The 13,876-nt window shown below is 48.2% G+C and overlaps 1 protein-coding gene across 3 annotated transcripts in view; it reads left to right on the top strand.

The window, feature by feature from the left end:
* LOC142585204 (metabotropic glutamate receptor 5-like) overlaps nt 1-13,876 on the top strand; it is a 406,950-nt gene that overhangs the window by 285,442 nt on the left and 107,632 nt on the right. For all 3 annotated transcript variants that reach the window (XM_075695766.1, XM_075695764.1, XM_075695765.1), the window contains one exon: nt 7,586-7,775. In XM_075695766.1, the coding sequence (XP_075551881.1) occupies nt 7,586-7,775 (190 nt within the window). The remainder of the gene's footprint in view (nt 1-7,585; nt 7,776-13,876) is intronic.

Genomic DNA, 13,876 nt, shown 5'->3' with positions numbered 1-13,876 from the left:
ACATATGAGGCAGAAAACTGGAGGTTAACGAAGAAGCTCGAGAACAAGCTAAAGACCACGTGAAGAGCGTTGGAACGAAAAATGTTGGGTGTAACGTTAAGAGACAGAAAGAAAGCGGTGTGCATCAGAGAGCAAACGGGGATAGCGGATATTCTAGTTTTCATTAAAGAAAGCAATCGAGCTGTGCAGGCCATGTAATGCGTAGGGTAGATAACCGGTGGACCATTAGAGCTACAGAATGGGTGCCAACTGAAGGAAAGCACAGTGGCGGATGGCACAACATTAGGTGAGGTCATGAAATTGGGAAATTTGCAGGCGCACATTGTAATCAACTAGCGCAAAATAGGCGTAATTGGAGATCGCAGGGTGAGGCCTTCCTCCTGCGGTGGACGTAAAAATACGTAGGATGATGATGATGGTGAGTGTGTGTACGTGAGTGTCTTTTCCTGCGCTCTGGAGTTGTTACCAAGAAGGTATACCCAGGTTGCCCAGCTGACACGGACTGTATAAAGGAAAAAAAAAAAGAAGAGCGAAATCGTCTGAGTGGATGAAACCAACTGTATATTGAATAAAGATTGAGAGCAGATGGATGCACTGTAACATAAAACTATTCCAATATGTTTTTTTTTTCAATATTCTGACGTCAAATTTGCGTAATCGCCAACGCAACCGTCGGCCGATGACCCGCAGTGTTGTTTGGACAGGCCAATGAAACGCTCTCTTTTATAGGAGGCCACTTTTGTTTGCTTTCAAAGCGAATAGCATTGCCTACCTCGATAGGTTTCTTTTCATATCTAATTGGCTGATAAGAGGCGAGGAGCCCGCAGAACTAATGATGGTTTCGGTGGGGCCGGGCCAGCGCAGGGAAATGTAGATAACGGAACGAGGAGGGTAGTGCCGACGTCAGCGATTGGCCCGCTTCTCCTTGCTTAGCGTTCGGTGTGAGGTGAAAAATCGCGGCGACATGCAACGGAAGGGCAATGATGCCGCTAAAAGATATCCTCAGCGAAGGAAAGTTGGCAAAAGGATGTTGTGCACGTGCCGAAAGGGTTCGACAACGTAAGGTTGCCGTGCGGAAAGTTTATTATACGCAGATAAATGCATTCTTCCCAGCATCTACGAGTAGCCAGTGTCAGAAAGATCAGTGGGCAGCCATATTATGTTCATTTCGGAAAGGAGCAGTCTCTGGCTATAGTGAAGAAAAAGAGGAAAAGAAAAGCCGGTTTTGATCGGCTTATTAATGCATGTTTAGTGCGTAAACGCCACTTTAACGTGTTGAGTTTTCGCAGTTTTCTGACGTCGCGTAACAGACAGGCGAAGTGCGCGCAGCGCGAAAAGTATTGACCACCAGTGGAAGGTTTATGGCGAAAAAAAAAGGCGTAGAATTGGTCGTAATAATATTTCTTTTGTTTGGTCTAATCACGCGCAATCAGTGTGTGGACGTCGTATCAGATGTGAGGAATTTTGGTGGTTTTCCTGACGTCGCGTAATAGACAAGCGAAGTGGGGGTAGCCCGAAAAATGCTTGACCAATCGTGGAGGGCTGATTGCAGAAATGGAATAGAAACGTTGGGAATAGCTTTACGTTATACCGCCCCAGGGTCAGTGTCATGTGGGGATTCATTTCGTTCGAGTCTATTTCCTTCTTATCGTGAATCGTTCAACACCGACCGACCCTGTGGGCACGCGGGCGTGAAGCGTCGGTCTTAATGCTGGCGAAGAGCGAGGAAGAATATCATTGGAATAAAACTGTTGAGTCATTCCGGTCCTGGGGAAGGTTGTACACTTTGGGAGCTTACTAAGAGCGCACAAAGGATGAAGCACAATGGAGCGAGGAACCGTGAAAGACATAAACAAATGCGCTGTAAGTTCGGCACTGTGTAACTCTAATCACTGTAATTTGTTTTGTGCGCTTTATTGTGTTTATTAACGGAGTAGTTAGGGATGAACATTTAGCCCACACACATCAGTTGTTAATTTTATGGCCACGATGACAATGCAAGGCTTTCAGGGCACATTTGCAAACATCACTTGCAGTTGTTCCCGACGCGTTACTGTCCGCGTAACTCCTTTTTCCTTGCTTGAAAAAACAAAGTCTGCGAAACCATAAAAAATCTGCCGCGGCCCGCCTCTTGCACGCCCCAGCGACTTTCAATTAGGCGGGGAGAAAAGGGCAGAGCAAACGGTAGCACTTCGCAAGCAACAGAAAGGGATATGCTTTCAAAATGTGCCCTAAAAACCATGCATGGACCCCGTGGCCGCAAAATTATAACAAACGCTTTCGTTAATAATTACTGTTAACTGCGCTGTTATTAAGAGCAGGAAGCGCTGCGATGGCTTCTCCCGGAGATTGTTAACAACACACTGGTGCGTTTGGTTCCACCCAAACAGAAGGCATCGAGTTTTCTTTTTCTTTAAACATGGTCCGTGTTAGCTGGGGCACATATTGCGCGTGATGCCACGATGAAGCGGAGGCACTGTCGTCACACTTAGGGTGCGCAAAAAGGAAAAAAAAAGAGAGAGAGAAAAAAAAAGAAAGGAAATAGGAACTCTATTTGCTCCAAGTTCTTGGCAGGTGGAATCAATGGACGTGGACATGTTTACAAAAGTAAGCTTGCAAGCATTGGTCTTACAAATCAAATCAGTTTATTCAAACATCCTGAGATGCTTAGGGGCACGGACAGAAAGGCCTGGAAAGGCTTGACGCGCCGCCGTGCCCCCTACAAGGCATACAGTGGAAAGCGCGGCATATTAAAATGCGCACAGTAAATTTGCAGGACGCAGCTGCTCACGGACAGAAATGGGCACATAAAAAAATTGTCACATAAATAACGAAAGCAAACAATATAAGGCTGGGAAACCTGAATGACCTGGCGTACACAAATATGGGTGAGACAGAGAAAATATAAAGAAGTAAAAAAAAAGAAACAAAAGGAAAGAAAAAAAAGGAAGGAAGAAACGCTAGGACAATGCGCATTACACCAAAACTAACTATGCGTGAGTACAAAATATGCGTTATAAGAAAACACTGGTATCTATACACATGACACAGGACAGGAAAAACCAACCATATTGCTACGTACATTTTTGTTCTGTTTACAGAAATATTCTACGTAAATCTCTGAATGATTTATTTATCACATCTGGCGTATGTTCTTCGTACAGTTCGCTAGGATTGACGGTAAGAGAAATTTCAGCATCTGTTTTCCCTAATTTGTGCAGCATACATTAACTTTCCATTAACTTTCCAAGCGGTGAACGGCGAATAAGGACAACTTGTCACGGTAACAGTTGTTTGCTCTTCCTGTCTTCACTAAGGAGACCTGTGCGTCTTTCTTGCACCACCATAAAAAAAGAAAAACAAATAAGTGAACGACTTACCGCTACTATGTTCCTACTAAAATTTAGCATCAAGATAAAATTTCGTCGTCCACATCTTTCAGTGTAACATGCGGCACTGGTATTTGCGTGGTGAAAAAGTTATGCGAAGTTGGGCCTTCGTTTCCGCCTTTCGCGGTGAGTTATTGTCAGACATGGCGACTATGACGTTACCTTGTCACTTCTGCCGTCACATTACGGTAAAGCTTGGCTTTCGAGATTAGTTTCTATATATCGTTCGGGGGGCGGGAGGGGCGGAGTATAATGTGGGCATCAAGAGAGGCGCCGAGGAGGGCAACTCCGCAGTTTCTTTCTTGACAAAGCAAGGGAGCGACAGTACCAAGTGTTGTGGGTGAAGGAGAGAGAGAAAGAGAGAGAAAGCAAGGATTGGAAAAGCAGGGAGGTAAACCAGACGAGCATCCGGTTTGCTACCCTTCACTGGGGGTAAAAAATACAGAAAGAGAGAGAGAGAGAGAATGAACACGACGTGGGCAAATTTGGAGGCGCAGGAGGACTATAAACGGCCGCTCAGCAGGCCGTTGCACTCCAAGAACTGCACTAGTGTTCGGATAGCCTTGTCGCGCCAGTGACGAATGGGACCACGATTCGACTATCTTTGTCTCGGAATATGGTATCGTGTGCAGCCGGTTCAAAGTTGTCCGGACGGAGAGCACCTCGTAGCAAAGACAGATACGCACACAGGTGCTCGATGGTCTCCTCGCACCTGCAGGTATGCATGAATCCTCACAAGAAAGAAATACAGTGTCCGTGAGGGAAGGAAAGCAAGGTTTTCTGCGGCGTAGCCATGAACGTTATCGCGATCTGAGAGCACTGATGAGGGAAGAAAACTTTGACAGAAATAATTTGGCGATGATAATAGAAGTCAGAGATAGCTTTCTGGAACTGCAATGCCTCGCTTTGACATTATACACAAAAACAAAAACAAGATACCATGCTACTACAGCGCGATTCCAGTAAACACTGTCGATGAGTTTGATAATCACGTCATGACGTCATGTGCATCCTCGGAGCACGGCCACGACGATATCGCAAGTTCGCGGCCAGTAAGGCTTTCGCTTTAATAGATTTTTTTCTGCATTATTTCGAGCACAACAATGCATATATCTCAGCGTGAGCCTAACGTACCTGTGCTCCGGCGGGCCTTGAAGGTACCATTACCTCGTCGGTACCATTCAGAGAGCCCTTGAAAACGAACTGCGCTGTGCTCAGAATGTGTTACCAGTTCTGCTGCTAAAAGGCCGCACGCTCTTGACAGTTTTCTTTTAAAAATTTGTTTGCGATGCCTTTTTATGCTGAGTGCGAGTCTGTTGAGATAGAAGTGTCACATTGAGCTAGCACAAGCACAATAGTTATCTCACATGGTATGCTTACAATAGTACGCAACGAGAAAGCGATCAGGCACAACCTTCAAGGAATTCTATGCCTAGTTGCGCGCCGCCGAATGCGGTGTTGCCTTAGAAACGAGCCGTAGAAAGTTATACTGCGGTGTATATCGGTAATTATGAGCATGTAAATCACAGAAGTCGCAGTTAAACGCGTAGTGATGTATGTTTCAGCTACATTTCTTCAGCGCTTGGCGCACACGCAGAGCCATCTTGCGGCAAACACAGAAGACCCCTCCTCGCAATGTACGGCGCTGCCCCGACAGGTGGCGCGCCACTCGCCCGCTTCTCCCCTTCGTCTCGTTTGGCCGCATTGGGCCGTGTGGGGACCGGTTCGAGGATGCCTCAATACCCTTGCGTTTAATACGTTTTCTCGCTCTCTCCCCTTCCAACTTCCAGCGTGCGTCACTCGAACCCTCGTGTTTAGGCGACGCGGCTCCTCTTTCCGTTGTGGAAAGTTGTGTGTCCATTAGCTGCTATTTAAAATGCAGTTTTATTCGACAAGCCTCACCGCCTGAGCATGCTTCTTGCCGCATTGCTGGCACGGAGGCTCAGCACAGGCACCTACGGCTAACATGGCAAAACTACGAAGTGAATAAGACAAAAAAAAAAAGAAAAGAAACATGCACTCAATAAGTGCAATGAAACACATACAGGCACGAGATGTAATACCTTGTGGACTTTCAGTTTTTGCATATAAGCGTTTTGGTACTGGCAGAAAAAAAGTGCCTACCTTTTGTTAAGACGCCGGCGTCGTGGCGCACATACGATTCGCGTGCGATATGCGATCCCTCCGAGACTAAGGCGGACCAGCGCGGATTGATACAAACTAGGCTCTAGAGTGGCTGACAGGTCTTTACACTGCTGTCACCGCCAGTAAATTATGCAAAGACGATTGGTAAGCAAAAGTTCGTAGTCTTCATGAACGTTTATGAAAAATAAACACCTAACAATTTTATCCCTTTGAGCGTTAGTCTTTCTTTTATTTTTTTAGCGCAGAAAAGATAGCGTGATGCGGAGTGTGTGCGAAATCGGCCTGTCCGGGCAAGCGACGCCGAGCGCACCGAATGCAAGATGTCGTGTGACGCAGGGCAGCACAAGACTTCCTTTAGCCGGCGTATCTTAACGTGTTGGCCTTCAGGCGTGCGACGAATGGGCCGGTCAAACTGTCGAGATATTCGTGACGCGATTGGTGTCTAATTCTAACTACACGCGTTGTCTGCGGTGCATGCTAGATGCGGACCTTAGGACACTTTGCATGCCAGCATTATACTCGAGTGAACTTTGTGTAGTTCGGTGTGGTACGGTGGTTGCACAGTGCTCGGCTCGTAACTTGTTTTGCGTCTTAGTTTAGCGCTACCCCTGCAGACGTGTCGCACGTGTTCTCAACAGAGCTGTGCGTGTGGGGTCCTTGCCAACTTTTGTCCCCGACAAGTCTGAGGGTAGATCAAACACCGCTTTTTGCCCATTTGACCCGCTGGCACCATCGGAGAGAAATGGCAGATAACACGAGAAACACGGGGTGGGATGAAATGATCAAAACATTTTTTGCTTATGTGACTTGCCGACAATATGCAGTAAACAGGACCATGACAGGCAAGGGGGAGCGGGAATGAAAGCCAGAGGGAATGGAGGGTGTTGAGCCCCACAAAAAAAAAAAAAAAAGGAAGCTCGAAGGAAAAGAGGGCTCGAGTTTTTGTTTGAGCTGCTCTATTACTTTCATAGCATTGCTAGCATGAAACCTTAGTTTCTCTAAATGAGGTAGAAAACATTGTTGGCATGCAGAGAGAGAGAGAGAGAGAGTGAGTCAGCAAGAACCAACCTCATTGTATCCAGGAGGGGAAGGAGGAAGTTGTCACAGCATCTTTGTCTCCATACACCCTCGCGAGCGTGATAATGAAGATGCCAATTTGGATGCCTGATTCTCCACCTTTTGTCCTGGACGCTCTACGCACTGGTGACGTGTGAAGCCCACTAACTTTAGCACCGTTTTCCTTTTTCTCATAATGATGTACCTTCTCTTGCCATGACCTTATTACGCCTGATACACAGGTTAACATATTTGGACAGCGATCTTGTAGCGATGCCTTGCGCTGAATTCTGTGCCACTTTTGTCATCCAGAGTTCATGAAAAGCTTATTCCGTTGATAATGAGGGTAGAGCGTTGCCCTGAAGCTCGAGAAAGGTGTCGGAAAAAAGTGTCGCTACAAAATATCGGCCTTAGTTCACTACACCTTAAGGTTTTTTATGACCGTCGTACTATAGATTCATGCGCTCGCTTCGGTCAACCTTCCAGTCAGTGTTTTATTGATACACCACCATCCTTTCGCTCTCGTGCGAGTCTCCTCTTTGTACGTATTTTGCTTGTCGCCTGTTTTAATGTGGGTCAAATTGTCACTGAGCATTTGGTGGTAGTACTGGATTGCGGCTACTGTTGAGTTTAGACTGGATCTTGTGTGTCTGGGTTGCCGTACCACACTTGGAGCAAGCCAGTACAAGAAAAAATACAACTAAACGTGTACCTTCCCTGTCGGGTTATAAAGAGTTCTAGAAACCTGAAGTGTTGCCGGAAATTATACAGAAGGCTTTCAAGATAAGTTTTCAAAAACAGCATTTGTTTCATTGTGATAGCTGTGGCACCATGATTACAGAGACAACGCTCTTCCCTCAACACATTTCCACATGATGATGTGAACCAACAATATATTTTTTAACATTAACGCATCTTGTACGTCATTCAAAGACAAACAAAAAAGAAGGAATAGGAATGACTCCTTCCTCGCCTTTTCTTTTCTCTCGTTGCAGGTTCAGAACCTGCTGCAGCTGTTCAACATCCCGCAGATCGGCTACTCGGCCACATCGCGGCAGCTGAGCAGCAAGCAATTCTTCAAGTACTTCCTGCGCGTGGTGCCTTCCGACCAGTACCAGTCGCAGATGATGGTCGACACGCTGCTCATGTACAACTGGACGTACATCTCGACCGTCAACACAGAAGGTCAGTGTTCGCCGCATTTCTCTCTTCCAGCCCTGAACTCATGAAAGAAACGCGCATTTCTTGTCCTACATGTGTTGTGTAAAGACGTAAATGCGCGATTCCTACTAGATTCCACTAGTAACCTCGAAGCGTGGAAAGAAACGGGCAACCTGGAAAGCAATGCACAGTTGTGTTGCGCTGATTCTGGCAACATGCCAGAACGGCTAACGATGGTCTCTTCGATCGTACACGTCGACAACTGACGAATGTTTGATGACTTTGCTTGGGCGCTTGCATGACGCGGGCAGATGAGCCGTAATCATGAGTGCAGCTCTAAGTTTTTTTTTACGAGGCACTGTACTAGGCAAGTGGCTTTATCGATGCTGTAACGTATGCACGTACAATCGAGAGCAATAGTCAGGGGACCAAAGGTGCCGTTAAATTTTATTGCGATATCAATTACATGGATATCCCAGGCGCATTTCTGCCGTCGGCGTCGTCGTGAGGTTCCACACAAAGTCCAAGGACGATAAAATCGTCGCCGCTCGCCATATGCTGTATGTGCGAGTGAAAGCATGCGAGGGTGTGAGGCGGCGATCGCGACTCAATCTCGCGCACGCAACGGACGAAAGCGGGGAGGAAGCACGCCGCCTTCCATTGCGTGCTGGGCTTCTGGGGGAGGGGGGCGAGTTTTACTACGGGCGGCCCAGGCGGCCGCGCGCTCCCGTCCAGGCCGGTGTATCTTGAAAGCCATCTGCGGCGGGTACAGAATCCGCGCTGTGCTGTGTTTTCGCGACTTAGTTCGCGTTGATGCGAGCGGCAGCACGAAGGTCAATTCGCTCGCTGCTGCTGCCGCGTTTCCTCACTGCAGCGTTTTGGCAGCGAGTTTCTGCGGTCATTGAATGCGGTGTGTTCCTGTTTGCTTGTGCACGCGTGACACCATGCTATTTAGTTAGTATGCTTATGTTTACAAGTTTATACGGCCGATAAAACTGCTATCCTTACTCCGTATAGCTGTTCACTAATTTGCTACCGCAATCGATGCTTCGCATTTCGGGTCTTCTGATCTTGCTGTTTCTGGTCTTCTTCTTCTGAATTTCTGATCTTGCTGTTGGCGTGGTCTGTAAATTTCTACAATATTTCTCTTCTTCGTCATCACCACCCATCGTTCCTTTTCTTTACCTTGCCCCTTCTCAAGTTCAAAGTATCACGCTAGAGAAAGCGGTAGCTTAGGCTGACTTATTTGCCTTTCCATAAAAACAAACCGCCCCTTCCCTTCTTTTTTCTCTCTCAAAAGGAAGCGACGGATCCTGCAATAAACCATCGAAGGGTATACGGCCAGGGTAATGTTTAGAGATACGAAGACGGGCGAGGAAAGCTTGAGTACAACTCATATTTTAATCTGTATTAACAGCAAGGAGTCGCACAGGGGGCGTAATGCTTCTAGCAAATAATCGAGGATTGATCAGATTACCAAAATATGTACCATGAAATAAAGAATAACGCAGTAGGGGTTCGCGCTAGATATGACGGGTATATTATATGAACGAATTTGCAGGCATAGGGTCATTTAATAAAGGTACTACGGTACGGTTGCCGCGGTAGCGCGCTAACTGGTTGTATCGTCGCTGCCTAGTTACGTGCATTGCGCGCCCACTTTTGGAGCAAATGCGATTTCTGGTCTTGTGAGAAGGGGGCGTCGAGCGCCTCCCTGCAAGAGGCCTTGCACGTCACGGAAGAATTCCTCGAGGGCACGGGACTGGTCCTCTCGCCGACCAAGTCGGAACTCTTGCTGTATCGGCCCGACAGAAAGGACCGCAAGTTCGACACGACGCTGGACCAAGTACCGATCGAACTCAGAACGAAGACGGGCCAGCGCATCCAGAGGGTAGATTCTCTCAGGGTGCTCGGACTGGTCCTCAGTGCAGAGGGCAGCAACTCGCAGGCGGTCGCGCGCCTGAGCGCGAAGACTGAGAACATGCTCAGACTCGTTTCGCGAGTGACGAACAGGAGGGGGGGGGGCTTCAGCGAAGCCAACCTCCTATGGATCTACCACGCCTTCCTCATGAGCCATATCAACTACGTGGCTTCCGCGCTAAACTGGTCGCGGTCGGAGGAGAACAACATCGACGCGCTCATCAGGAAGAGCATAAAACGAGTCCTCGGCATCCCCGTGACGACCAGCACGGAGAAGCTGATGCAACTCGGGGTCCACAACACCCTGAGCGAAGTGGTCGAAGCACAGAAAACGGCACAGATCGTTCGCCTCTCTACCACCAAGGACGGCCGTCGAATACTCGAGATGGCGAGTCTGGCAGCCATGGCCGAGGAGTCGTGCGCAGTCTCGCTCTGCGAGAATGAAAAGGACACCTTTCGAGTCTCCCCCTTCCCGAGGAACGTTCATCCACAACACAACGAGGCCCGGCGCGCAGCCAGAGCCTGAGCACTCATCGAGACTGCCCTGCAGAACCCAGAGCTCGCGTCCTTTGTTGACGCGGCGCGGTATACCGGATCAAACTCCTACGTCGCCACGGTGGTTGACCCCCAGGGCAAGATCCTGAATGCGGCGTCTATCCAACGCTCAGCGGCGTTCGTCGCAGAGCAAGTCGCAGTGGCGCTGGCTCTGTGCGAACCCGGGCGCACGCACATCTTCACGGACTCCAGGTTGGCGGCGATGGCCTTTCTCGCCGGCTCGATCTCGGCCGAGGCTGCGGCGGTGCTGAGGACCCGCAAGTCAGGCACGGCCCGTCAGGTCATCATTTGGTTCCCGGCTCACATGGGCCGGAACGTCTCCCCCGGCTCGATCAACCCCAATGAGCTGGCCCACGACCAGGCGCGAGGTTTCGTCCACCGCACCGGTCCGAGGGGCCCGGCTTCGCAGGGGACCGACCGAACCACGGCCCTGTTGCTTACTTTCCGCGAGATCACTGCTCTGCGATCACTGCGAGATCACCAGCTAGGACGCAGGCAGTTTCCGGCTACTCACTCGAAGCTAGGCAGACCCCAGGCCTGGGTGCTGAGGATTCTGCAGACGGGCTCCTTTCCGTCTCGATCCAGGCTGAGCCACTACACTCCGGGTGTGGATCCCTGTTGCCCGCACTGCGGCGAGGAACGGTCCACCTTAACCACATGCTGTGGCAATGTTCTGCTTTGCACCACTCGTCTTTCAACAAGCAAGAAGACTGGGAAGAAGCCGACAAGAGTGACGACCTTAAAGCCCAGCTTCGGGCTGTCCAAAGGGCCTGCGACCGGGCTGAAGACTATGGTCTTCCACCCCCGGCACAGGTGCGGACCGCGACTACGACAACGTAGTCCCTTAGGACTAAATAAAGTTTCTTGTCTCTCTGTCTGTCTGGTCTTGTGAGCTTGACATTAATGGGAGCTCCATTTAATACCGCCGATCTGAACCATAGAAATTGCTTCTGGATTGAAAAATAAAAAGAGCGAGCACTGTGCTGAGCGTTCACATAAAGACAAAATATCAACATACACTAAAGATATGGCCTCAGTGGTATGCGCCTATTCCTTCTTTGCCCGCAGCCATTTCTCAAGGTTGCGCTATGCTCTTCGCATAGAGAACCGGCAACAAAGTTCTTCTCTTGGCGGAGCTCATGTTTTGTTTCAATTACACAGTCGAAAAAGCTCCACGAAGGAGAACAGTTCGTTGAAGTTTTTGGTTCCCAGTGGATAACAGTTGACATGATATATCATGTGACACAAAAAGCTGTAGATTATTAACTTTTTTTTTCATTTTCATCTTCGCGTTTCACACGGCTCAGAAATTTCGCATCGACCTGGCTCAGTCTGTCGCACCGAATCAAGTTATCACTTACCATTTTTGCGCTAATGTCTTTAAAAGTGTGTACTTTAATCTTATCTTCCTTTTCGCGATTTGTATTCGAAACCCGAGGGCACAAATAATGTTCTTTGCTCTCGCAGTCTTCTGCGTCTTAACGTAAACATGGCGCGAACTTTTTTTTTAACTCCCCCTCACAATTTATCTCCGAACTCTCTTGGCTCCAGGCGTTTTGACAACGTCCAAAATGTGAATATGCAAAACAAGCCATTCTCTCTAAGCTCTTTAATGAAACATGCTCTGATGGCGTCTGTAAAATAAAAAAACTGCTGAATTCGCTGTGTGGTAACTTGCCTTGGTAATTGCTTCAGAGCCACATGAAGCGAAAGGGTGTTTTCAGCTTTTTTTATTCGAGAATTATCTGAATATTAAGTTTTTTTTTTGTTTTACCTAGAGCTATATGAAGATTGTGTTGGCTGCATTAAACGATGTTCGTCGTTACTTTTCCTCTCACTTAATGTGACACCAACCACTGTATACAAGAGCCCTAAATGTTATAAAGAGACCGACAACCGCCCAGGGCGTGTCAAAAGATTTTGGTGCATATGAAAAGGCCATGATTTAGAGTGATCGAGCCGAAAATTCTGTGCGCTGTTTAAGTAGAGGAGGATGGGGATGAGGAGAAGGAGGAAGAGGAGGAATAAGCCTTATTTGTGCACAGCAGATTTGAGACCTAGGCCTCTCCACCTAGATGACGGCCTCGAGCCCTTGGGCCCTGGCGGCATCTTCGGAGTTGGTCTTCCGGTGCACAGCTGAACGCGGTCTCCCACTGCTCTCTAGTCTCGTTTATGCATTCTGTGTGGGTGTCCGAGGACAAGCGCAAGCCATACGTTGTAGGTCCGCCCTTTCTTGACAGAATCTACACCTATCCGTGTAAAGGTACGGGTAGTAGCGGTGGTAGGCCACCGGGTACGGTTATGTATCTGTTTGTAAGAGGCGCCATGCCGTCGCTTGCCGTCTACTCAGCGAGGAGTGTGCCGGGGGGAAATGGGCCCTTCCCAATTTATAGTGTTTGGTGATCTCGTTAAAGCTGGCCATCCGGTCTCTCTCCGTTCCCAGTATTTGTTGCGTGTCACCTGCTCGACCCGTCGTGCGGGTGCCCATATAATGTGAATGTGGCGATCTTCACGAAAGTTGTTTAAAATTCTCAGCGCTTCCTGCGAGATTCTTCCTATTGCATAGTTATTGATGGCTGTCTCGGAGTCCCTTACTACGATGTTAGCTTCCGTGGAGGCTATTGCCACTGCTAAGGCAGCCTCCTCCGCTACCTCCGTCTTTCCTGTAGAGATTATAATTTTAAATTGGCGCGGAAGCTCGTGGGAAACGGTACGTTACGATGCTTTAAGGCCAGGCCGTAGTACCAAGGCTGGATGCTCAGTACTTGCCCGCAGATTACTGTAAGTAAATCGGCTGTTATTACGTTCACCCTACTTACTGATTAGTAATCACCCTACATCCCAGCCTGTATTTTATCTGGGCGTTTGCGGTTTATTCTATGCTTATTACGATCTAAGTAAGGTTCACGTTTACTAGTGGCGCTACCTTCGCGGCAACGAGTAGACTGGCAGAACTGTGGTGCCCCACACTGGATGGCAGCGCAGGTGAGGGTTTTTGTACGCACGAGAGTTCGCGAATGAATATTCCGAGTTCTGTGGTCTCCCTGTGTGACAGAAAATGACATCGACTAATTGTGCCCTAAATACGTACCAGCACTGCATAAGGAACGCTACTAGAATATCATACCACTTGCTCCTAGAGAAAAAGAAGAAAAAGTCACAGTTTCGCCCGAAAAGCGAAGCATCGATTGCGATAGCAAATTAGTGGAGAGTATACGAAGTAAGGATAGTAGTCTTATCGGACGTACAAACATCCTCCCTGAGAAATTAGTTCAGCTTTAAGTCAGTCCGGTCTGGCGGAGAAAAAAGGGACCAACTGCTGCCGGCACGTGTGCCTAAATGCGAGCGGAAAGGACTATAGCGTCTCTGGCCATCGACAAAAGCCAGCTATGCATATTCTTTCGAAGTGAATAAAACAAATGAAGAAAGAAAACTGTTCTTTCAATAAGCAGCGAACCGTCGGGCCTAGATGCTGTCTGTATGTCTTTCATCGGGAATCGCGCCACCAAAAACAGGAAGATATAAAGCATGATAGAATCTAATACCGATGTCACACAACCAGCGTCGAGTTGGGAAACGCTGATGTAATGCACGTTTTCTTTTCTTTTATTAAACAGAACATCGATCATTCAGCCGCTTGACAAGAGGGC

This window comes from Dermacentor variabilis, chromosome 6 (assembly GCF_050947875.1).
Source record: "Dermacentor variabilis isolate Ectoservices chromosome 6, ASM5094787v1, whole genome shotgun sequence".
NCBI classification, from domain to species: Eukaryota; Metazoa; Arthropoda; class Arachnida; order Ixodida; family Ixodidae; genus Dermacentor; species Dermacentor variabilis.
The sequence above is the reverse complement of the archived record's forward strand: the minus strand, read 5'-3'. Positions and strand labels throughout refer to the sequence as shown.